Here is a 26619-nt window from a genome sequence, read left to right as displayed (position 1 = left end):
TTCATTTGCTTAAAAATAAACCAAATTAGAATGAAGAAATCCATCTACCTTTCTCTCTATTTTGGTCTTCCTGAATATCTGAAAAATACTAAAATTAGAATATTTATCCTTATTTTAAAGCAAAAATTGAGCTCTTCCCATAATAATGGAAAGATGGTTAGCCTTTCACTGCTTTATATATGAATAGGTATTGAATTAGATCATAGAAAGTCACTATTTCAACTTGCCATTTGATAGTGCAAGTCTGGATATTGTTCAGATTTTGTTGAATTGGAGATGGACTGTTTCAGTATGTAAAGACTCACAAATAATGCTGTCATCAGTGAACATCCATACTTCTGACCTTATGATGGATGGAATATGCTGAAGTTGGTTGAGTACGATTTTATAAACCACTATAAGGTCAGCTCTTAGCCTCTGACGCTCCAAGGAAAATAGCCCTAGACTAATCAGCCTCTCCCCATGCCTCAGACTCTTGAACCCTGGCAACATTCTTATAATTTTTTTCTGAACACTTTCAAGTTTCACAACATCCTTCCTACAGCAGGGAGACCAGAACTGTACATGGTATTGCAAAAGTGGCCTAACCAATGTCCTGTACAGCCACAACATGACCTCCCAACTATACTCAATGCACTCACCAATAAAGGCAAGCATACCAAATGCATTCTTAACTACCCTGTCTAACTGCAACTCTACTTTCAAGGAACTATGAACTTGCACTCCAAGGTATCTTTATTCCGCAATATTCGGCAGGACCATATCATGAAGCACATAAGTTCTGCCCTGATTCGGCTTTCCAAAATCAGCACCTCACATTTATCTAAATTAAACTCCATCTGCCACTCCTCAGCCCATGTGCCCATGTGATCAAAATACCTTGTACTCTGAGGTAAGTTATGTCCAAAACGTCAACTCTGCAGCTCCTCAGATGCTGCCTGACCTGCTGTACTTTTCCAGCGCCACACTTTTTTACTCTGATCTCTAGCAACTGTAGTCCTCACATTCTACTAACCTTCTTGGCTGTCCACTACACTACCGATTTTAGTGTCATCTGCAAACTTACTAACCATACCAGATGGAGAGGAATTTGTTAAGCGTGTACAAGAAAATTTTCTGACTTAGTATGCGGATGTACCTATGAGAGAAGCTGCAAAATTAGCCTTAGGAAATAAGGTAGGGTATATGACTGAGGTGTCAGTGGGGGAGCACTTTGGGGCCAGAGACTATAATTCTATTAGTTTTAAAATAGTGATGGAAAAGGATAGACCAGATCTAAAAGTTGAAGTTCTAAATTGGAGGAAGGTCAATTTTGACAGAACTTTCAAAAGTTGATTGGTGGCAGATGTTTGCAGGTAAAGGGACTGGTGGAAAATGGGATGCCTTAAAATTGAAATAACAAGAGTACAGAGACAGTATATTCCTGTTAGGGTGAAAACTAAGGCTGGTATGTGTAGGGAATGCTGGATGACTCGAGAAATTGAGGTTTTGGTTAAAAAGAAGGAAGCATATGTCAGGTGTAGTAAGCAGAGATTGAGTGAATCCTTAGAGTATAAAGGCAGTTGGAGTATATTTGAGAGGGAAATCAGGAGGGCAAAAAGGGGACATGAGATAGCTTTGGCAAATCAGGTTAAAGAGAATCCAAAGAGATTTTATAAATATATTAAGGACAAAAGGGTAACTAGGGAGAGAATAGCGCCCCTCAAAGGTCAGCAAGGCAGCCTATGTGTGGAACCACAGGAGATGGGGAGATACTAAATGAGTATTTTGCACCAGTATTTACCGTGGAGAAGGACATGGAAGATAGAGAATCAATGGTGACATCTTCAAAAATGTCCATATTACGGAGGAGGAGGTGCTGGATGTCTTAAAACACATAAAAATGAATAAATCCCCAGGACCTGATCAGGTGTACCCTAGAACTCTGAGACACTAAGGAAGTAATTGCTGAAACATTTATATCATTGATAGTTACAGATGAGGTGCCAGAAGACTGGAGGTTGGCTGATGTGGTGCCATTATTTAAAAAAGGTGATAAGGACAAGCCAGGGAACTATAGACCAGTGAGCCTGATGTCAGTGGTGGGCAAGTTGTAGGAGGGAATCCTGAGACTGGATTTACATGCATTTGGAAAGGCAAGGACTGATTAGGGATAGTCCACTTGGCTTTGTGAGTGGGAAATCATGCCTCACAAACATGATTGAGTTTTTTAAAGAAGTAACAAAGAGGATTGATGAGTCCTCTTTGGTCAGATCCTCATAGAGGTCAGATCCAGTGGTGTACCTGACCTATATGGACTTCAGTAAGGTGTTTGACAAGGTTCCTCATGATAGACTGGTTAGCAAGGTTAGATCTCATGGAATACAGGGAGAAATAGTCACTTGGATACAGAACTGGAACTGGCTTAAAGGTAAAGAGAGGGTTTGTGGTAGAGGGTTGCTTTTCAGACTGGAGGTCTGTGACCACTACCAGGGTGCAGTGGTAGTGGTACAGGTGCTTTAGGTAGGACAGAAGTGCTGGAAAAAGGAGAGAGGGAGTTAGATTTTTGATTAAGACGAGTATCACGGCAGTATTCAGAGATGAAATAACTAAAGAATCAAACAGTGAGGCTTTGTGGGTGGAGCTAAGAAATAAGAAGGGGATGGTAATGTTGTTGGGGTTGTTCTGTAGGTCCCCAAATAGTTAACGGGTATTACAGGAATAAATATGCAGAGGGACGGGGGAGACTTGCAGGAGCAGTAGGTTTGTCACAGTAAAGGATTTTAATTTTCCTAACATAGTCTAAGATTGCCATAGCATTAGGGACTTAGATGGGGTGGAATTTGTTGAGTGTATTCAGGAAACTTTCCTCAAGCAGTATTTGGAGGGTCCTACTCAGGAAGGGGCAAAACACGACCTACCCTTGGGAAATAGGGCAGGACTGGTGACAGTGGGGGAGCACTTTGGGACCAGTGACCATAGTTCCACTAATTTTAAAATTGTTATGGACAGGAACAAAACTGGTCCACAGGCTCAAGTTCTAAGGTGGGGCAAAAGTAAATTTTAATGGAATTAGTCAGGAGCTTGCAGGGGTTGATTGGAGTAGTTTGTTTGCAGGCAAAGGGACCTCCAGCAAGTGGGAGACCTTTAAAAGTGAGATGGCTAGAATTCAAGGTCTATATGTTCCTGTGTGGGTGAAAGATAAGGTTGACAGGAATAGGGAACTCTGGATGTCAAGAGATTTTGGGGCTTTGACCAGAAAATAGGAGGCATGGCTCCGGTCAAGATAGCTGGGATCAAAGGAATTCCTGGAGGTATATAGGAGATACAGGAGAGAAATCAGTTAATGTTTCAGATCCAGTAACTCTTTTCAGAGCTGAGGAAGCTTTCCACAAGTGCTGACAGACCTGCTGAGCTTTTCCAGCAATTTCTGTCTTTGTTTAGGATCGATTCTGGGTCCTCTTTCGTTTGTCATTTAGGTTAACGATTTGGATGAGAATATAGTAGGAATCGGTTCCACAGGGATCAGACAAAAACTGAAAGAACTGCAGGTGCTGCAAGTCAGAAACAAAAACAGAAATTGCTGGTCTGGCAACACCTATGGAGAACTTCCTCAGCTCTGAGAAGAGTCACTGGACCCGAAACGTTAACTCTGATTTCTCTCCATAGATGCTGCCAGATCTGCTGAGCTTTTCCAGCAATTTCTGTTTTTGTTTCTGATTATAGCATCCACAGTTCTTTCAATTTTTGTCCAGAACCGATTCCTGTGGAACACCCCTGGTGACAGGCCTCCTGTCCAAAAAACAACCCTCTACCATCACTATCTGTCTCTGCCATTAAGACAATTATGTATTCAATTGGCAACCTCTACAGGTTGCATGTTATGGCTCTTAGCTTCATTTCTTAGTGCTTAGTCATTTTGTGCTTACTTTAAGGCTGCCAAATTGTGGGTGACACAGCTTTTTAGCTAGAGAGCAGGAATGCTGGATACTGCATGCAATAATGAATTAGTGAGTTTTGTGTGCAGAGTTTAAGTGAGTATGAGGAAACAGAGAAGATGGGGTGGACTTACCTTTGTGCAGCAAAGTAGAATACTGGCCTTTTTCCTGCACTGCTGTGGATTCCTTCTAGCTCTGAAAACAGCGCTGACCTGGACTATTATCAGTGTTCAGGTGTTTGGTGCCTTGACCTCTTTCTGGTGATCCTCGAGCCAGTGAATGGCCATCCTCATGACCACCCCATTCACCAGCACCCTCAGGTCCCTATCTAGAAAGCAAAAGTGCCAGCTTTCTTTTCTGAGACATTTCAGAATGGTGTCATGAGCCTGTATGCCAGAAGATCTGGCAGTCGTGAGAATCTTGCCTCTGCTTTTCCACTATTACTCGAGAAGGAAGCCAAAGAGGCTGATTGCATAATTAATGAGGATGGGAATAGAAGACCGCATCAGAAAAACTATTATGAGTCATCACAGGACACCCACCATGAAACTCCTCAAAAATAACACCTCGTTATGAAGAAGGGTCACTGGGCTTGAAATGTTAACTTTGCTTTCTCTGCAGATGCTGCCAGACACCCTGAATTTCTCCAGCAATTTCTGTTTTTGCTTAGATTTCTAGCATACGCAGTTCCTTATTCAATTGTTTGTCTTCTTGAAAGTTGTAATAATTTTAAGTGAAGACACACTTAGTTTTCTCTCATCCCTGTATTTTAGGGTTAGAGGAAGTTTAAAAAAGCGGATGAGCCATATTCTAATTCAATGACGAAAGAAATTTGAGTAACTGAAAAACCTACTCCTCAGTCATATCTTTTAAAAAATATACACTATTAGTTTGAAGTGATTTTAACAAAGGCTGCCAGAAAGGAATTGCTGAAAACTAAAATAAAAAAATACTGATCTATCAGACTGAATGATGTATTCTCAGGAATTATGTACACTAAATGTGCTCAGTTCATCTTTCAAGAGTCAGCACTCTGTACTAAAATACCCCCAAGTCCAAGATTAGATTTTTGGATGAAGCAAGGTCTTAAAGTAAAATCACTATTGAATAGTTTAAAACTTTATGAGACATCATTTGTTATCTTTTTTTTTTAGGTTTGATTTGTTTATTTTGATTCAGTCCTTGGTTTTGGACATTACAAATATCAGTTGCTGTGAAAAAATGGTCATGAAAATATTCAAACAGTTTGACTGATTTCTGGAAATTTCGAACATAGAGCATAAAACAATAGGACAGTACAGCACTGCAGAGGCCCTAACATCTCCCCCATACTTTCCTCCAATCACCTTAAAATTATGACCCCTTATGACATCCATTTCTGCCCTGGGAAAGGTCTCTGGCTATCTACTCAATCTATGCATCTCGTTACCTTGTACACCTCTAAGTCACCTCTCTTCCTTCTTCTCTCCAGTGTGAAAAGCCCTAGCTCACTCAATCTCTCTTCATAAGACATCCCCTCCAATCCAGGCAGCATTCTGGTAAATCGCTTCTGAACCCTCTCTAAAGTCTCTTTATATCCTTTTTATAGTGTTCACAGGCAGATTGCAATAATACAATGATATGCTATCACTTTGAAATAATAGTTGCCTTTTGTCACATGACCCATTTAGCATTGATAACAGCTATTATATTATCCTAAGATGTAACAGGTAGTGTCTATTCTCAATGAAACAAATTTCACATTTATAATTTAATATATAATAACATAATGCAACTTTTTGGATTCACTATCACCTTTTGTCATACCATTCTAGCCTGGCCAAACATGGCCATCACCTTATAACAACTGCACAGTTTATGGATGCCTACAAATTAATGATAGCTTAATATCGACTAGTTCCAAGCTGGTTTGTCCTGATTTTCACCCAGAAGACTGTGAACCAGTGAGTATGCACAAGTTTCAAGAAATTATTTAATGAAATTCCAATTGTTTAAAATTCAATCAATCAAACATATAACTGAATTAAAATTATTTTTATGTTGCCTTTCAATATTAGTACCCAGAAATTCAAATAGAATAAGGAAATAAAGCCTTTGCTGATTTAGCATATAGAAATTCTAACTGAAACAGATTTGATTTGGTGCAAGTCATGCAGCAAGGACCAGAAACTCTCCCCTGCTGTTACTTGCATCTTCATCACACTGGGAACAAAGATTAAAAGTGTTACATGCAGATCTCAAAAAGATGAACAAGTAAATTATTGTTAATTCAAAATCATGCAACTGACAAATATTAATTTGAATCATAAATAAAATACTGTGTCAGCATGTTATTAGTTCTTGCTTTCATATAAACTATATGATTCAATATAACATTATCTTTAACATAGTTTGAAATTTTACAAATAAAACGTTGATGTTTCAGGGCACAATTACTATGACTGAAGATGGCTGTTGTCAAACATGTAAGTTTGAAAACGTATGATATTATTATTAATAAAGTCTAAAAATGAGTTTGTTCTCTTTTAAACAACTAAGTACAGAAAAGTCCTCTGGTAAGACATCTGGCTTTTTGATAAATAGTATAAAAGTCAATGTCTTTGTGCATATTTGACTGTGATAAATGTGAAATCTGCACTTAATATTTTAACTCATTTTCAGTCATTAATCAATGTAATCAATGTAAAACAACTGTGTTTCTTACAATCAAGACTTCATGTTTATTGTCTAGTCTTTAGGTAAACCTTAAGAGAAAGTGAGGACTGCAGATACTGGAGCTCAGAGTTGAGAGCGTAGTGCTGAAAAAGCACAGCAGGTCAGGCAGCATCCAAGGAGCAGGAGAATCAATGTTTCCGACATAGCCCTTCATCAGGAACATGATTTGAACCCTTTTCTGATATTATGGCGAAGAACCTTGTGAACTGAGAAACACTATTTAAAAAAAAAGCTGCAAGGACCAAATTAAGAACAAAGGACTAACTGGGGAGAGAATACGGCCCCTTAAAGATCAGCAAGGCCACCTATGTGTGGAACCAGAAGAGTTAGGGGACATATTAAACTAGTATTTTACACCAGTGTTTACTGTGGAGAAGGATATGGAAGACAGAGAACATGGGGAAATAAATAGTGACATCTTGAAAGATGTCCACACAACAGAGAGGTGGTGTGGGATGTCTTAAAACACATAAAGGTGGATAAATCACCAGGACTGATCAGGTGAATCCTAGAATTTGGTGCGAAGCTACAGAGGTGATTGCTGGGCCCTTTGCTGAGATATTTGCATCATTGATAGCCATAGATGAGGTGCCGGGAGACTGATGGTTGGCTAACATGGTGCCACTATTTTAAAAATGTGATAAGGAAAAGCCACCTGATTAGGGATAGTCACCATGGCTTTGTGCTTGGGAAATCGTGTCTCACTAACATGATTGAGTTTTTTGAAGAAATAACAATGACAATTGATGAGGGCAGAGCGGTGGGCATGATCTGTATGGGCATCAGTAAGGCGTTCAACAAGGTTTCTCATGGTAGACTGGTTAGCAAGGTTAAATCACACAGAATCCAGGGAGAACAAGCTATTTGGATACAGAACTGGCTTGAAAGTTAAAGCAAAGGGTGGTGGTAGAGGGTTGCTTTTCAGACTGGAGGCCTGTGACCAGCAATGTGCCACAAGGATCAGTGATGCATCCATTGCTTTTTGTCATTTATATAAATGATTTGGATGTGAATATAGGAGATATGGTTAATAACTTTGTAGATGACACCAAAATTGGAGTGTAGTGGGCAGCCAAGAAGGTTCCTCCGAGACTGGTAAGAAGGGGTAAGATTAAGGAACCTTGGATGACGAGAACAGAGAAACCTCTCATCAAAAGGAAGAAGGCAGCTTACGTAAGGTGTAGGAAGCAAGGATCTAGCACAGCTTTAGAGGATTACAGGCTTGCTAGAAAGGAGCTCAGAAATGGACTGAGGAGCGCCAGGAGGGAGCACGAAAAAGCCTTGGCAAATAGGATTAGGGAGAACCCAAAGGCATTCTACTCATATGTGAGGAATAAGAGAATGATCAGGGAGAAGTTAGGGACGATCAGGGATAGCATAGGGAACTTGTGCGTGAAGTCTGAGCAGATAGGGGAAGCCCTGAATGAGTATTTTGCTTCAGTTTTCTCTAAGGAAAGGGACCTTGTTGTGAATGAGAACTTTGAGGAGCTGGGATACAGGCTTGACCAGATCAAGATCGATGAAGTTGATGTGCTAGAAATTTTGGAAAACATTAAGATTGATAAGTCCACAGGGCCACACCAGATTTAGCCTAGGCTACTCCGGGAAGTAGGAAAGGAGATTGCTAAGCCACTGACAAAGATCTTTAGTACTAGATTATTTACAGTGTGAAAACAGGTCCTTCAGCCCAACAAGTCCACACCGACCCACTGAAGCACACCCACCCAGACCCATTCCCCTACACCTAACACTACGGGCAATTTAGCATGGCCAATTCATCTAAGCTGCACATTTTTGGACTGTGGGAGGAAACCGGAGCATCCAGAGGAAACCCACGCAGACACGGGGAGAATGTGCAAACTCCAACACAGACAGTCACCTGAGGCGGGAATTGAACCCGGGTCTTTGGCGCTGTGAGGCAGCAGTGCCGCCCACTTTGCCTCCTCACTCTCCACGCGATTCATACCGGAGGATTGGAAGTAGGCGAATGTTGTTCCTCTTTTCAAGAAGGGAAATAGGGAAATCCCTGGCATTTACAGACCAGTCAGTCTTACGTCTCTAGTCAGCAAGGTTTTGGAAAGAATTCTGAGGGGTTGGATCTATGACTATTTGGCAAAGCATAGTGTGATTAAAGACAGTCAGCATGGCTTTGTGAGGGGCAGGTCATGCCTCACAAATCTTATTGAGTTCTTCAAGGAGGTGACAAGACAGGTCGATAAAGGTCGAGCGGTGGATTATGGTGTATATGGACTTCAGCAAGGCATTTGATAAGGTTTCCCATGGTAGGCTCATTCATAAAGTCAGGAAGTATGGGATACAGGGAGATTTGGCTACCTGGATGCAGAATTGGCTGACAGAAGGCAGAGGGTGGTTGTAGATGGAAAGTATTCTGCCTGGAGGTCAGTTAAGTGGGATCCCGCAGGGCTCTGTTCTTGGGCCTCTGCTCTTCATAGTTTTTATAAATGACTTGGATAAGGAGATTATGGGGTGGGTTAGTAAATTTGCAGATGACACAAAGGTTGGAGTTGTCGTCGATTGTATAGAGGGCTATTGCAGGCTGCAGCGTGACATAGGATACAGAGCTGGGCTGAGAAATGGCAGATGGAGTTCAACCTGGATAAATGTGAAGTGATATATTTTGGAAGGTCGAAATCAAATGCTGAATATAGGATTAAAGACAGGATTCTTGGTAGTGTGGAGGAACAGAGGGATCTGGGTTTGCAATTACATAGATCCCTCAAAGTTGCCACGCAAGTGGATAGGGTTGTTAAGAAAGCATAGTGTTTTGGCTTTCATTAATAGGGGGATCGAGTTTAAGAGCCACAAGGTTTTGCTACAGCTCTACAAGTCCCTGGTGAGACCACACTTGAAATATTGTGTCCAGTTCTGGTCGCCCCACTATAGAAAAGATAGAGGTTTTGGAGAGGGTGCAAAGAAGGTTTACCAGGATGCTGCCTGGACTAGAGGGCTTGCCTTATGAAGAAAGGTTAAAAAGCTCAGACGTCTCTCTCTGGAGAAAAGGAGTAAGAGAGGAGACCTGATCGAGGTATACAAGATAATGAGAGGAATAGATAGAGTCAATAGCCAGAGACTCTTCCACAGGGCAGGATTGACGAGTATGAGGGGTCATAGTTGTAAGATATTAGGGGAAAGATTTAGAGGAGACATTAGAGGTAGGTTCTTTATGCAGAGAGTTGTGAATGCATGGATGCGTTGCCAGCAGTAGTGGTGGAAGCAGAGTTATTGGGGACATTTAAGTGACTGCTGGACAGGCACATGGACAGCGTGAATTGAGGGGTGCATAGGTTGTTATTATATTTTACATTAGGATTAAACCTAGGCACAACATCATAGCCAAAGGGCCTGTTCTGTGCTGTACTTTTCTATGTTCTATGTTACCTCGGAGTACAATGGGATCTTGATCAGATGGGTCAATGGGCCGAAGAGTGGCAGATGGAGTTTACTTTAGATAAATGTGAGGTGCTTCATTTTGGAAAGGTAAATTAGAGCAGGACATGAACACTTTGTGGTAAGGTCCTGGGGAGTGTTGCTGAACAAAGAGACCTTAGAGTGCAGTTTCACAGTTCCTTGAAGGTGGAGGTGCAGGTAGGTGGGTAGTGAAAAGGCATTGGTATGTGTGCCTTTATGGTCAGTGCATTGAATAAAGGAGTTGGGAGGTCATGTTGCGGCTATACAGGTCATTGGTTAGGCCACTATTGGAATACTGCGTGCAATTTTAGTCTCCTTGCCATAGGAAGGATGTTGTGAAACTTGAAAAAGTTCAGAAAAGATTTACAAGAATGTTGCCAGGGCTGGATGGTATGAGATATCAGCAGAAGCTGAATACATTGGGGCTACTTTCCCTGGAGCGTTGGAGGCTGAGGGGTGACCTTATAGAGGTTTATAAAATCATGTGGGGCAGGAATAGGATAAATGGGGTAAAACAGGGGTGGGGAGTACAAAATCACAGGGTATAGGTTTAAGGTGAGAGGGGAAAGATTGAAAAGGGATGTAAGGGGTAACCTTTCCATGCAGAAGGTGGTGCACGTATAGAATGAGGTGCCAGAGGAAGTGGTGGAGGTGGTACAATTACAACATTTAAAAGGCATCAGGAGGGGTATATAAATAGGAAGGGGTTAGAGCAATATGAGCCAAATGCTGGCAACTAGGATTAGATTTATTTAGGATATTTTGTCGACGGGGAAGAGTTGGACCGAAGGGTCTGTTTCCATGCTGTATATCTCTATGATGTGACTCCAAGCATCCTGTCTGGAAAGTTATCTTGGGTAATTCCAGCTTCACAGCAAGAATGGTCAGTTTGAACTATTTTGTGCAGTCGGGCCTCTTTGTAAGTGAAGATGGTTCACAGCATCTCGGATTCGTTGATTGATTGAATTCTCCTCCCTTACCTGGATAAGTGCAGCTCCTACAACATTCAAAAAGTTTGATACCATCCAAGACAAAGCAAAACACCTGACTGGCCACCCATTCCCCACCTTTAAGATTCACTTACTTCACCACTGACACAAAGTGGCAGCAATGTGTATCATCTACAAACTGTTCAGTATTAACTCATCATGAGTCCTTGAGAAGATTTGTAGTTCAGGTTGTGGATGTAGTCGTGGATTCGTTCACTGAGCCAGTGTGTTTTTTCTGCAAATATTTCATTGCTTCGCTAGGCGACATCATCAGTGCCTCTTTGATAAGGTCTGGTATTTAGCGGTGTCTGTTTGTTGGTACTACCAGTTGTGTACTGGAGTGGTTTGTACACAGGGTCCAGTTCAGTGTGTCGATTGATTGAGTTCCATTTGGAGTGCCAGGCTTCAAGGAACTCTCTGGCTGTTTCTGTTTTGCTTGTGCTAGGATGGTTACATCGTCCCAGTTGAATTTGTGTCCTTTATTGTCTGTGTGGTTGGAAATGAGAGGACAAACCCAAAGAAGAAAACATGACACGATCAGACACGATAGTGACCATACCACACATCAAAGACATATCAGAGATAACTACCTGACTACTCAGATCCCTGGGAATTTTAGTGGCCCAAAAACCTTCCACCAGTTCCTCATAAAGGTTAAAGACCTGACACCCACATCCAACAGGATGAATGTTATCTACAAGATACCCTGCCAAGACTGTGAAAGACATAAGACAAACAGGAAGAAACTGGGCATGCGAGTGTACAAATATCAGCTTGCCACCACCAGTCACAAACAGCATTCTCTCATTTCCAACCACACAGACAACGGAGGACACAAATTCAACTGGGACGATGTAACCATCCTAGCACAGGCAAAATACAGACATGCCAGAAAATTCCTTGAAGCCTGGCACTCCAACCGTAACTCAATTAATTGACACATTGAACTGGACCCCATATACAAACCACCCAGATACAGAACTGGAAGTACCCACAAACAGAGACATATAAATACTAGGAAGGGCAAACCACCAACACCTTATCAAAGATGCACTGATGATGTTACATAGCAAGGCGATGAAATATTTGCAGAAAAACACACCAGTTCGGCAAACAAATCCATAACTTCATCATCATGAGTCCTTCAACAGTGTCCTCTAAATTCACAGCTCTACTCTTAGAAGGATAAAAGAAGCAAATGCAGGGAAACATCACCACCTGCAAGTTCCACTTCAAAACCACTCACCATCCTGACTTAGAAATATAAAATTGTTTTTTCAGTATCATTGGGTCAAAATCCTAAAGCTCATTTCCTAACAGCACAAGAGTGTATAGACATCTGTAGGATGGCAGTAGACCAAGAAGACATCTCACTATATCCTTCTCCAATATAATTATAATTAGTGATGGCAATAAAGGATACCTTCACAATGAATGCACACATCCTATGAACAAAAAAAAATGCAAACATGACATGGCATGGCAGGTCGAATGGCCACTTGTGCTGTTACAATTCTCAGATTCTATGTACATCCTGCAGTGAGTTTGTGGTTTGGAGCATCTTAAATCCCAGGAGTCATGTTCAGATTGTACTATTGTCTTCCACTCAAATCTAGTGAGAGTGATTTTTTTGAGCCTGGCAGCAAAAGAAATTGGGTCAGTACTTCCAAGGACACCGGACATTAAAGGAAATGGACCCAACTTGAAATTGGTACTAGAAAAGAGATTTAGGGGATGATCCTAACCTGGGGATAAGTGGCAATACTGAGGCTGGGAAGAACGAGATCTCCTGGCAGAACAGGCCTGGTTGAGAGGAACTCCACTTCAATGTATTAAAATGTTTTATGAAGATATTTAGTATATAATTTGAAAGATTGTGGAAAAATTAATTTCTTTCAAGTCTTGTGGCTATCCTGGATTATAGAGTTATACAGTACGGATTGGTTTCAAAGGTTTGAATGTTTATTGTGGGCACTGGAGATTTCTTTTTCACAAGACTTCCGAGAAATCAAAAGACAGGTGATATCTACTTGCTTTACTATAAACTCTGCTGGTGCTGAATTCGAACTTGGACTGGCTTGGAGAGGTTCCTCGTTTATGTAGGTGTGTTTAAAAAAAAAGTCTGTCATGAGCAAGCTGAGTTAAAGGAAATCTTGCAAGTTACAAGCTGCCCAGATAATTACCTCAATTTCTAAAATAAAACCTCCTACATGCTACCCCTGAATAATTCCGATCCAAAAATGAAATCTGGCTTGACAGATTATATTTTGTTTTTTTTTCAATCTTTAACTGAAACATGAACACATAAGGCTGCAGATTTAGTTCTAATAATAAAATAGAGGTTTATTGCACAACAGAAATGAACTCTATGTAAAATTAAATCAACCCGATATAAATACACCGCACTTTGTAAATTTTCAAAACACATAACAATACAAAATCTCATCTAGCCCCAACAACATCACAATACAGCTACACAAAAGTCTAGTCAAATTCCTTTCCAATCAAATCTATAGGTTTGACTTAACTGCTTCTTCTCAGTTCTAATCCCTTAACCATTCACATTAGACTTACTCATTAATTTAATAATCTGCATAATTTCAACTAAATACTCCTAGTGTGGAAGCTTCACAAACCATACCCTTATACTAGGATTACCTACTGAATAATCTCCTTTCTCAGAGAGACTACTTGCTTCTGATCCCAATCAAGTATTCTTCGAACTGTCCAAAAGCTTTTAATCTAAATCAACAAAAACTTGGTCATCCCATTTTCTGCTGAAAGAATGACTTAATATTTTCTCTCTCTATGGTCATAAACTCCCTCAGTATAAACAAACTTACATTAACATTCCAGGAATAAGACTGCTTTAAAATCATGGTTTTACAAAGACTTACCTAATTGATGTCAAACCCCTTCACAAAATAAGACCAACACCCACATGTCAATTTTTTGAAATCCAAAATCTGAAATATGATGTTTATATATCATTCACCTTTCATTAAACAGCCTGAGTTGTAATCCATTTTAGAAACAACAGTAGGGGTAAAATGGGGGATGGGGTCCTGTAGCCAGAATATAAGCATTATACCACAGTGATCATTGCTTGGGCCTGCAATTCATGACATATATCAACAAATTAGCTGAGGGGATTAATTGTAATGAGCCCAATTTTCCGAGGAGAAAAGGACAGAATTCTGGAGAAATTTAGCAGGTATGGCTGCATCCATGGACAGAGAAATAGATTTAACAGACTTTTAAAGGAGAGTCATAATAGATTCAAAATATTAACTCTGTTTCTCTTCACAGATATTGCTAGGCCTGATGAATTTCTCCTGCATTCTCCGTGTTTGTCACAGATTTCCTGCATCCACAGTATTTTGTTTTTATTTAAGGTTTTTCCACGTAGTCCAGCCCTGCTTTCTTTTGAAAGAAGGGGCCTCTTCATTTCTGAGAGGAGATTTCACTCAGAAATGCGAACCAAACTTCTATTCTGACAGTTCTTTCATAGCTTAGACCTATCAAAGAAAAGCAGATTACACCCCCTTTTCACAGCAGTCAGCTGCCATATTTTGAAAGTTAAAGGGCCTAGCAGCAACTTTGACAGCTGCTGTCAAAGGGTAAATATATAAGGTAACTGTGACGTTAGGATGCTGAGAGGGTAAGATGTCAGCTGGGGAAAGGGTAGGACATCCAGTGGGTAGGGACCTGGGTGACTGGTAAGTAGAGTCCTACGTGAATAGCAACATGGAAACAGGAATAGACCATTCAACTCTTTGAGCCTGTTCTGCCATTTAATGAGATCATGACTGATATGTGGACTGAGTCCAGACACCTGCCTTTGGTCCGCATCTCAAAATACCTTTGCATGACAAATATTTATCTATCTCAGACTTAAATTAATAACTGATTCGGCATAATTTTCAATTTATGGAAGAGAATTCTAAACCTTGACCACACTTTGGGAGTAGAAGTGTTTTCTAAATCTTTGAGGAGAAAGTGAGGTCTGCAGATGCTGGACATCAGAGCTGGAAATGTGTTGCTGGAAAAGCGCAGCAGGTCAGGCAGCATCCAGGGAACAGGAGAATCGACGTTTCGGGCATGATTCCTGAAGAAGGGCTTATGCCCGAAACGTCGATTCTCCTGTTCCCTGGATGCTGCCTGACCTGCTGCGCTTTTCCAGCAACACATTTCCAGCTGTTTTCTAAATCTCTCTTGAATGGTCTAGCCTTGATTCACAGACTAAGCTCCCTAATTCTAGAATCTCCAACCAGTGGAAATAATTTACCATTATCTACCTTATCTTTGCCTGTTAACATCTTGACTTGAATCACATCACCCTTAAAAATTCTAAATTCCATCGTAAATAGGCCTAATTTGTATGATTTCTCTCATAACTTAACATCAGGGTATCACTAGAAGAAAGCTCTGTTGCCAGAATCAGCCAGTGAACTTTTATTGGACTGTCTCTAATGCCAGTACATCTTTCCTTAGATAAGGAGAAATCTTTACTGAATACTCCAGCTCTGACTTGATAGTTTTAATAAGACCTTCCTATATTTATACTCCATTCCTTTTCAAATAGAAACCAACATTCCGTCTTCTTTATTACCCACTGAACTGGGATGCTAGCTTTTAGTGATTTATGCACAAGGACTCCCTAATCCCTCCATTCTGCAGCCATTTACAGTCTTTCTCTATTTAAAAATAAGTTCATTAAGAATGTGGGTGCAATGTGGGTAAGATGCCAGGAGGATAGGGTGCCAGGTGGGGCTAACATGTAACTAGAGTGCCAAGTAATTGATGAAATGTTTAGAGTTGGTTTAGGTCAGTGGGAGGGGTTGTCAGATAAGGGATGAGGGAGAGGACAGAAGTGGTGTCAGGTCCAGGAGGGATGCCCGCTATCAGGCATGGCATATAGATGATTGTGTCAGGTCCAGCAGAACGCACATGTGTTTCAAGACTGGAAGGGAAAAAGCAATATTGGGCTTGGCAGCAAGTTGGAGCAGAGCCTAGGAGTTCCAACTGGTAGTAAGAGAGTTGGGAGGGTGGTTAAGGGCAGTGAGTGGTGAGTTGGATATAAGTTTAAGCTTTACCAAGGAGTTGGCCTAGGTTTTTAATTCACTAACCTTTTCTGGATAATTATGAGTGTAACCAAATGAGAACTCACCAAGTTCTCTGACTTTGATTCTTTCGGAAGGTTCCAGAAGCAGGAGAATCCCTTTGGGATCTTCAATTTCCTGGTCAGTTCCCACAGAATCAGTGTCATCTGGATAGCAGGTTCTCAAAGCAGACTCCAATCCATGCTGCTTCAACAATCATCTGGGCATCCAATTATCAGGGCCTTTGTTTTTCTCTCAAATGCTGCCAGATCTGCTGAATATTTTAAACATTTCTTGCTTTTATTTCCAGTTCTTAGGTCTGTAGTATTTTCCTTGCATTTTAGTAAAGAGTTCAATTTAATTGGTGAAAATAGTTATAACCTTAATAACATTTTAAATATAAAGTGACAAATATCATAAGTGAGATACTCTCCTCTAATTTTGGGAAAATAAAATACTATGTCTGTATCTTTAATTATAATCCCATTATCCTTTTTAGGCTTCAAATCTACCAGTTATAATAACTGCTGTTGTGCTCATATCGTGTTTAAATCATATTCTTTGTTTCTAAACACTCATGTTTATAATTATAATCTAGGCCAAGAAAAACAGAGTTGTAAGCGAATAAAAAAGATGATCCGGATAACCCATGATGGATGCCAATCATCAGACAAAATAGAAATTGCAGAATGTGAAGGGATGTGTGGTACTTACTCTATGTAAGTAACAATTCTTTTACTTACCTCAAAAGATCTTACTTAAATTACAACATATTAGTCTCATTTTTGTTTTGTTCATAGCAACTGAGCATCATTGGTAAGCCATTTATTACTCATGTCTTATATCCACTGAGACATCGGTGGTGAACCACCATTTTGAACTGTTGTAGTCCATGTCATACAGGTACATCTATGTGATGGTACAGTAGAAGTTCCAGAATTTTAACGCTGACATTGGAGGAACATTGATATAGTTCCAAGTCAGAATGGTGTGTGGCTTAGAGGGGAAGTTGCAAATTATGGGGATCCCATGTGACTGATACACTTGTTCTTTAAGATGGTGGAGATTTTCGGTTTGAAAGGTGCTGTCAAACAGCCGAGGAAAATTGTTGCAGAGCATCTTGAAGTTGGTAAACAGTGCTGTCAGTGTCTTCCAGGATGGAGGCAGTGACTGTTTGAGGTGGTGGATAGACTGCTGAGCAAATGTGCTGCACAAGTGATTTTTCAGTTGCATTCATCCAGATAAGTGGAAACTATTCCATTGCCCTCATACTTTGTGCCTTGTATATGGTGAACAGGCACTGAAGGAGTCAGTAGATGAGTTATTGGCTGTAGAATTTCTAGCTCTTGACCTGCTCTTGTACTCCTATCAACAGTTATAAAAGCCTTAGGAAGTTTGGTGGGTGTGCCCATAAAATGCAGCCAGTAATCTGTCTACTTTTAATTTGCTCATGCTTGTCCCTATCACTTTCTACAAGTGGCTAGAGGATTGTGGGCAGCCCAGCCACTAGTAGTTCAATGAGACCCTTAAGTGAGCAATTAATTTCCACTAAAAGGCATCCCTATTTCACCAATGAGACTTAACTGCCAGTTGGGAAAAGCCCAGTCCAACAATCTGGTGGGTGTGGGCTGGTGGTGGGCAGTGGAAGGCTTCCCTTCAAACACCATCAGCAGGTCCTTCTAAGTTGTAATGACCTCTATATTTCTCTCTTCCCCTGGCCTTTTCTCCTACTTTCACAATATATGTCTTGTCAAGCCATGTATGGTTTGGAATCAGGGAGACCAATCTCATCTCCTGGGATTGAACTATTGCAGAATACTTCCTGTTGGTCCCAATCTAGTACAAATGTGTCCCCCTGTCCTTGTGATGTGCCAACAGAAGAGAATTTCCTCTGATTGGCCAGAAGAGGAATATCTTCTGTTGCTGAGGATCTCTTAATTGGCAGGGACTTTGGTGGCATGTAAAACTGAGCCCATTATTTACATGGTTGACCATTCAGTTCCTGGTCAGTGAGTAATTCCAAGATGTTGATAGTGGAACACTCAGAATTGTAATGCTGTTGAAGACCAGGGAAAGATGGTTAGATTCTCTGTATTTAATTACATTTGTTGCTTGGCACTTGTCACCAAAGATACTTGCCACTTCTCAGTCCAACCCTAAACTTGTCCAGGTCTCACTGAATGCAGAATAGATTGTCTCGGGATCTGAGGAGCTTCAAAGAGGTCTTAAAATTGTGCACTTATAGCAAACACACCATTTCTGATCTTATAATGGTGGAAGGTCATAAGTGAACAGCTAAAAATTGTTGGGTCAAGAATACTACCCTGAGGAACTCCTTCAAAGATGTTCTGAAGCTGAGATGATTGACATCCAACAATCATAACCTTCTTCCTTTTGCGTTAGGAATTACTCCAACTAATGGAGAATTTTGCCCGTTATTCACATTCATTCAATTTTATTGAAGCCCTTGGATGCCACTTAAATCCGGCCTTGATGTCAAGGGCAGCCACTCTCATATCAGCTCTAGAATTCAGCTATTCTGCCCATGTTGAGACCAAGGCAGTAAAGAGGTCAAGAGCCAAGTGGTTCTGGCAGAAACCAAATTGAGCAGCAGTGAGCAGTTTGTTGTTGACAATACCATTCATGACACCTTCCGTCAACTTGCTGATGATTGAGGGCAAAATGGTAAATGACTGGATTTGATTTGTCTTTGCATGCAGAACATATCTGGCAAAATTTTCCACTTTATTGGCTGAATGTCAATGCTATAGCCACATGAAATGCTTGGCAAGAAGTGCATGTTTTCTCATGTTTTAAATATCTTAAAATATGTCTAATAACAACAGGTATTCTTCAGAAGTAAATTCAATGGAACACAAATGTAACTGTTGTCAAGAGATGAAGACCCACAAGAGGGAGATTACTTTAATATGCCCTGATGGAAGTACTGTTCAATACTCATATGTCTATGTGGATTCATGTCACTGCATGGAAAATAATTGTGAGGAACCAACCAACTCACTTTCTAACAGCACAATCCACGAAGTATTTCGAGCGAAACGCAGTCCAGACAGAATCAATGAGTCTGGAGACAAGCTAAGCTTGATCAATTTACAAAAAGAGAGAGACTTCATAAGCTTTAATGAAGTCAATGAAGCCAACAAACGTAAAAGGGAAAGAAGCTTAGAAAATGATCTACAAGAAAATCAACCTAAGGAAAGAAAGCCAAGGCATGGGAGACGAGCAAATGCTCAGAAGCGTATAAAGCTCACATAAAACAAATCAAATATTTTAGCAAATAAAATTCATTCTGTTTGCTTCTTAGTTCCAAAATTCACAATGCTGATGTTTATTAACTGTTCACTTTCTTTTTATTCAAGTTAGTTTCTAATTAAATAAGATTATTCTCAAAAAATGTCTATTTATTATCCTAAGTCCTATTCCAATAAATATTCTTATTATATGCAGAACAAATAAGTATTGCCCAATAATTCTAACAAATAAATATACACCTATTTATCATGTTGTTTCTTTTGGTTTTTGGACCAGGTCTTTTCACTGTCACTAGCAGACTTCAATGCTTGTGATTTGGACTGCACCTTGTAGCTCACAAAATTCATGAATATGGGAACTTGTTATTAAGAATGTTTCTCAGCATACTGGCTTCTGAAGTATAGGTCATTTACAACACAGAGAAAGACCATCTGGCTTGTATCCATCCCACGCTATTTCTCTGGAAGAGCAACTCAGCTAAGTCCAATTCTTCATATTTCAGCATTTAAAATCAACCTAGTTAAATGAATTACCATTTCCTAAATGAAACACACACACTTTAACGCCACTATCAATTCTACACACAGGCTGAGATTACACCATTTCTAAAGTCTCCAACTATTGTTGTTCCTTGCATTTTCATTAATTTACCCTCACACTCTTTTAGGAACAAACATAGTATTTGCAATTCCTCAGTCTTCTGGCATTACTCTTCATTTCTTAGGAAAACCTCTATAATTTCCATCCTTACTTCCCTCAGCATTCCATCCAATCCTGGTCAGTAATCAAATATTGCTAGCCGCTCTAATGCCTCCTCTTCATCAGTTTTTAGCCGATACTTTCTCAGCTGCCCCTCTTTCACAATTACTTATACAACTTTCTCCCTTGGTAAAACTTGTGTGAGGTATTAATTTAGGATCTCAGCTATGTCCTCTGTCTCCATGCTTAGATCCTATTCATAGTCCCTAGAACAGAACCCCACCCTATATTGCCCTTTTGATTTTTTATATTACACAGATGATTTTCTTGGGTTCCCCTTTACATTAGCTGCCAGTCTTTCGCATGCTCTCTCAATAGCCACATGTACTTCTCTTCACAGTAATTCTTTTTTTGAATCTGAGACAGTTTGAACCAATTCATTTGCTTTATATTTTCATCACATACTTGATTGAACAAAACAAAGTTTTCACAAGGAAATATTAACTTCCTGTATTATTTGTTTCTGAAAGCAAGACATTTAGGAACTATCTGAATACTTCCTCACCTGTCCTCAATATGTTAGTTGGCCTATACTGTACTTCCAAAATGTAGTTCTTATTATCATTTGTCTGGATACAGTCTTGGTTAATAGGAGAAAAAAGATTGAAAAACAAAGATCTTTATATCTGTGCTTCATCTAAACAGAATTACACCTGGAAATTACAGCTACGTTAATCATAATTTTCCTCTAGATCTAGGTATTATGCTTAGTAACGCTGAGGACGTAACTGAAAAATATCATCAGGAATAGACAGAGCATCTGAGTAATATAAAAAATGACAATATCAGCATGAGTTTAGTTATGACTTGTACTGATGACAAGTATAACTTGCACAGTTCATTCTTGAAGTCACTAAGAAGGGGAATAAGAAAAACATCTTTGGATACTGTCTCTATGGATTTCCCGAATGCATTTGATAAACTGAGATACAATGAATTTCTAGCAGAAAACCGAGTGAATGGTATCAGGAAGAACCTGATGGTAATTGATGTGCAAAAGAATAAGCGGGAAATTCTCTGACTGATGGGATGTGACAACTGGGATTTATACGGGAGTCTCAGATTTTCATCACATGTATTAATGACTTTGTAAATAAGTAAACAACTGTATATATGATTATACAAATGACACCATATTAAAGTGGGCCGTATTGTTCTTCATAGTTATTGTTGAAGCCTTCTGACCTTTCATGATGGAAATGGCAGAAAGGGGTCATCAACCACAATGTGGTGTGTTTAGAGTCCAGAGGTCAGTAGGCAATGTAGGCTAAATGGATCGTGCTTACTTCCAAGGGGCATAAGCTAAGGTGAACGTTTGGTGCATTTGTACACCAATGGCAAGTTTAGAGAGTAATACTGCAAATTTTATTTGCAGTATTCCTCCCCATTAACAGGGTGGACTGACATAGCTTCTGAAAAAGCCAACTGAATTTCCCTTCTCAGGGAGAAGAACATCAAGTCCTTATTTTATGGTGTGCCTTTGATCATTCTCATCATGTCTGTGAATGGTGAACAATTTGCTGTAACTGAAAAGTATGTTAGAAGGCTAATGACCTGAATGACTATTGTCTTGGCCAGGCTTTGAGGATAGAAGCTGATGTGAAGGAGGTGAAACAACTTAGTGATTACCTCCTTTGGGATTCATAATCTCCTCAGGCACTGTTCTGTCCCAAGGTTATATGGGAAGGCAGTCCTAGAACACCATTTGTGGGTCAGACCTTCAATGAAGTACCCTCCTCTTCTTCTCACCTCCCAAGCATATGCTAGTCATGTTGCAGACCAAATACTGCTACACAAATATCTATACCCATGCAAAGGGGGTACTTCTCTTTCCATTTTTGTCATGTACAGGAAATATCTCCAAATGGCACAAACATCTCAACATAATGCTTGCATAAATTTTGCCATAGCAAAAACAGGACAAGAATAACTCACCTACATATTGCTGAGTGGGCCTTCAAGTAGCTCCAGAACAGGGATCCATGTTTGTTGTTTCAAGAATGATTGGCAACGACACAGAATGCACAGTTTGACCAAATTTGATATTCTGCTGTTATATCATCCCACCCAGATAACAGACACTATTAAAGTACTATTAATGGTTTTCAGTTGCATGCAAAGGACATATCATTGCAAAATTCCAATCCAACACCACACAGATTGTACACTAAGTGGTATGATAAGTCTTGCAATAAGCCTGTGTTACAGTAGTTACCAGCCATATACAAATATAACCAAAGATTTATCAGGCACCATACTACACAATGATGCGTGTAGTGTCTTTGAAAATAAGCTTTTGTCCTTGGGCGTTTGGAAAATTAATCTACAAATGGAGGTAGGCAAGAGAATAACAGTCATCCTGGATCATGGGTAGCTACCTGTGGCTATTGGCTGAGTGGGTTCAGAAAGCTCACTGACATAGCAAAGATGGCCAGCCCCCAAAATAAGGTTTATCAACAGAGAGGTAGGCGGAGAGAGAGAGAGAGAGACAGAGAGAATCCAGGGAACCGAGCTATCATCTATTTCGGACAAGACTGCACCAGCTCAAGGTAAGGATAAAGACTGTGGAGTTATCAATGACTCCACAATGTCAGGATGAAAACTCCACCAGTTCAAAACCATCACCCCTTCACTTCCATTCCACACAACAGCTTCAGGATAATCTGATTTGAACAATGAAATAATTAGAATTGATAACATTTAATAAAGAAGTATCCTGGAGATAGATGCAGAAAAAAATGAGAGCGTGAGAATTTTAAGTCCCTGTGTGCTAATGACAGGTATTAGACAGAACCAATTGATAACCAATACAAGTACTGAAGGTTTAGAGGGGAAGTGAAAAAGTAAAGAACAGAAGCAAAAATAGAGCAGATGAATGCATGTCTGGTGTATGGGAGAAAGATTCACATTTTTGGATCATTGGAATCCCTTTTGGGGTAGAAGTTACCTGTACAAGAAGGATAGATTGCACCTAAATTGGAAAGGGACTAAAATGCTGCCACGTTGGACTCAGGGAGATAGTGAGGAAAGAGATCAATCTGAGACTGGTACAGTTGAGAACAAAGGCAAATCAAACAGTCAGGGCAGGCAGGGGCAAAGCAGAGAACAAGGTAGAACTGGCAAATTAAACTGCATTTATTTCAATGCAAGAGGTCTAACAGGGAAGCCACATCAACTCAGGGCATGGTTAGGAACATGGGACTGGGATATCATAGCAATTATAGGAACTTGGTTCAGGGATGGACAGGACTGGCAGCTTAATGTTCCAGGATACAAATACAAAAGGAAGGACAGAAAGGGAGGCAAGGGAGGACGGGAAGTGGCATTTTTGATAAGGGATAGCATTACAGCTGTACTGAAGGAGGATACTCCTGGAAATACATCCAGGGAAGTTATTTGGGTGGAACTGAGAAATAAGAAAGGGCTGACCACCTTATTGGGATTGTATTATAGATCCCCTAATAGTCAGAGGGAAATTGAGAAATAAATTTGTAAGGAGATCTCGGTTATCTGTAAGAATAATAGGGTGGTTACAAAAGGGGATTTTAACTTTTTAAACATAGACTGGGACTGCCTAAGTGTTAAGGGTTGAGATGGAGAGGAATTTTCTTATTCAGTATGTGGATGTACCTACCAGAGAAGGTGCAAAACTTGACCGACTCATTAGAAATAAAGCAGGTGTCAGTGGGGGAGCACTTTGGGGCCAGCGACCATAATTCTATTAGTTTTAAAATAGTGATGGAAAAGGATAGACCAGATCTAAAAGTTGAAGTTCTAAATTGCAGAAAGGCCAATTTTGACGGTATTAGACAAGAACTTTCAAAAGCTGATTGGGGGGGCAGATGTTCGCAGGTAAACGGATGGCTGAAAAATGGGAAGCCTTCAGAAATGAGATAACGATTGTCCAGAGAAAGTATATTCCTGTTCGGGTGAAAGGAAAGGCTGGTAGGTATAGGGAATGCTGGATGACTAAAGAATTTGAGGGTTTGATTAAGAAAAAGAAGGAAGCATTTGATAGGTATAGACGGGTAATTCAAGTGAATCCTTGGAAGAGTATAAAGGCAGTAGGAGTACACATAAGAAATAAATCAGGAGGGCAAATAGAGTTAAGTTTAGAGAATCCAGAGGGTTTTTACAAATGCATTAAGGACAAATGGGTAACTGGGTAGAGAATAGGGCCCGTCAAAGATCAGCAAGGTGGCCTTTGTGAAGAGCTGCAGAAGATGGGGGAGATACTATCGTATTTACTGTAGAAAAGGGCATGGAAGGTATAGAACGCATCTTGAAAGATGTCCATATTACAGAGGAGAACACGCTGGATGCCTTGAAACGCATAAAAGTGGATAAATCCCCAGGACCTGATTAGATGTACCCTAGAACTCTGTGGGAAGCTAGAGAAGTGATTGCTGGTCCTCTTGCTGAGATATTTGTATCATTGATAGTCACAGGTGAGGTGCCAGAAGACTGGAGGTTGGCTAACATGGTGCCACTGTTTAAGAAAGGGGTAAGGACAAGCCAGGGAACTATAGACCAGGGAGCCTGACATCAGTGGTGGGCAGTTTGTTGGAGGGAATCCTGAGGGACAGAATGTAGATGTATTTGGAAAGACAAGGACTGATTGGGGATAGTCAACGTGGCTTTGTGCGTGGGAAATCATGTCTCACAAACTTGATTGAGTTTTTTGAAGAAGTAACAAAGAGGATTGATGAGGGCAGAGCGGTAGATGTGATCTACATGGATTTCAGTAAGGCATTCGACAAGGTTCCCCATGGGAGACTGGTTAGCAAGGCTAGATCTCATGCGAGATTACAGGGGTGCTGGAAATGCACAGCAGGTCAGGCAGCATCTGAGGAGCAGGAAAATCTACGTTTCGGGCAGGAGCCATTCATCTGCTGTATATTTCGAGCACCACTCTAATCTTGACTCTAATCTTCAGCATCTGCAGTCCTCACGTTTGCCTAGATCTCATGGAATACAGGGAGGACTAGCCATTTGGATACAGAACTGGCTCAAAGGTAGAAGACAGAGGGTGGTGATAGAGGATTGTTTTTCAGACTGGAGGCCTGTGACCAGTGGAGTGCCACCAGGATCGGTGTTGGGTCCACTACTTTTCGTCATTTACGTAAATGATTTGGATGTGAGCATAACAGGTATAATTAGTAAGTTTGCAGATGACACCAATATTGGAAGTGTAGTGGACAGCAAAGAAGGTTACCTCAGGTTACAATGGGATCTTGATCAGATGGGCCAATGGACTGAGAAGTGGCAGATGGAATTTAATTTTGTGAAAGCAAATCTTAGCAGGACTTATGCACTTAATGGTAAGGTCCTGAACAAACAGACCTTGGAGTGCAGGTTCATAGCCCCTTGAAAGTGGAGTCGCAAGTAGATAGGATAGTGAAAAAAAAGTTTGGTATGCTTTCCTTTATTGGTCAGAGTATTGAGTACAGGAGTTGGGAGGTCATTAGTTGTACAGAACATTAGGCCACTGTTGGAATATTGTATGCATTTCTAGTCTCCTTCCTATCGGAAAGATGTTGTGAAACATGAAAGGGTTTACAATAATGTTGCCAGGGTTTGAGGATTTGAGCAATCGGGAGAGGTTGAATAGGCTTGGGCTGTTTTCCCTGAAGCATCGGAGGCTGAGGGGTGACCTTATGGAGGTTTATAAAATCATGAGAAGCATGGATAGGATAAATAGACAAAGTTTTTTTTCCCTGGGGTGGAGAAGTCCAGAACTAGAGGGCATAGATTTAGGGTGAGAGGGGAAAGATATAAAAAAGATTTAAGGGGCAACTTTTTTAGACAGAGGGTGGTGTGTGTGTATGGAATGAGCTACCAGAGGAAATAGTAGAGGCTAGTACAATTGCAACATTTAAAAGGCATCTGGATGGGTATATGAATAGGATGGGTTTGGAGGGATATGGGCCGGGTGCTGGCAGGTGGGACTAGATTGGGTTGGGATATCTGGTCAGCATGGACAAGTTGGACCAAAGGGTCTGTTTCCGTGCTGTACATCTCTGTGACTCTGAAAAGGAATTATGAGAAAAGACTAGCTTCTGACATTTAGGAAATTACAAAGTTTTCTGTCGGCATATAAGACTGTGGTTAAAGGAGAATTAAGGCTGGTCAGAGACCAAAATGGAGGCAGGGTAAAGCTGAGGTGGTAAATTAATATTTTTCAAGCAACTTTACAATAAAGGAGGATGCTGCCCAGGCTGTGGTGACAGATGAGGAAACTCTGTCACTAGAAAGGTTGAAAACTTGGAGGAGAGAAGTCTTGGATAGATTGTTGGTATTTAAAATTGACAAACACAGGACTGGATAAGATACATCAAGGAGTTTGAGGTAAGTGAGGACAGAAATTGCAGGTGCCATCCTCCATAATCTTTCAGCCTTCCACAGTATCAAGGAAGATGCCAGAAGACTAGAGAA

The 26619-nt window shown here is 40.4% G+C and overlaps 1 protein-coding gene across 1 annotated transcript in view; it reads left to right on the top strand.

Moving 5' to 3' along the window:
• Positions 1–19626, top strand: part of LOC122557980 (mucin-2-like) — a 172991-nt gene extending 153365 nt beyond the window's left edge. Inside the window, exons 46-49 of the mRNA XM_043706283.1 lie at positions 5732–5860; positions 6343–6382; positions 16751–16871; positions 18999–19626. Of these exons, the coding sequence (XP_043562218.1) occupies positions 5732–5860; positions 6343–6382; positions 16751–16871; positions 18999–19428 (720 nt within the window). The 3' untranslated portion in view covers positions 19429–19626. The remainder of the gene's footprint in view (positions 1–5731; positions 5861–6342; positions 6383–16750; positions 16872–18998) is intronic.
• The last annotated feature ends 6993 nt before the right edge of the window (positions 19627–26619 follow it).

The sequence above is a fragment of the Chiloscyllium plagiosum genome, chromosome 16, assembly GCF_004010195.1.
Source record: "Chiloscyllium plagiosum isolate BGI_BamShark_2017 chromosome 16, ASM401019v2, whole genome shotgun sequence".
Taxonomy (NCBI): Eukaryota; Metazoa; Chordata; class Chondrichthyes; order Orectolobiformes; family Hemiscylliidae; genus Chiloscyllium; species Chiloscyllium plagiosum.
This window is presented reverse-complemented; position numbering and strand designations above follow the sequence as displayed.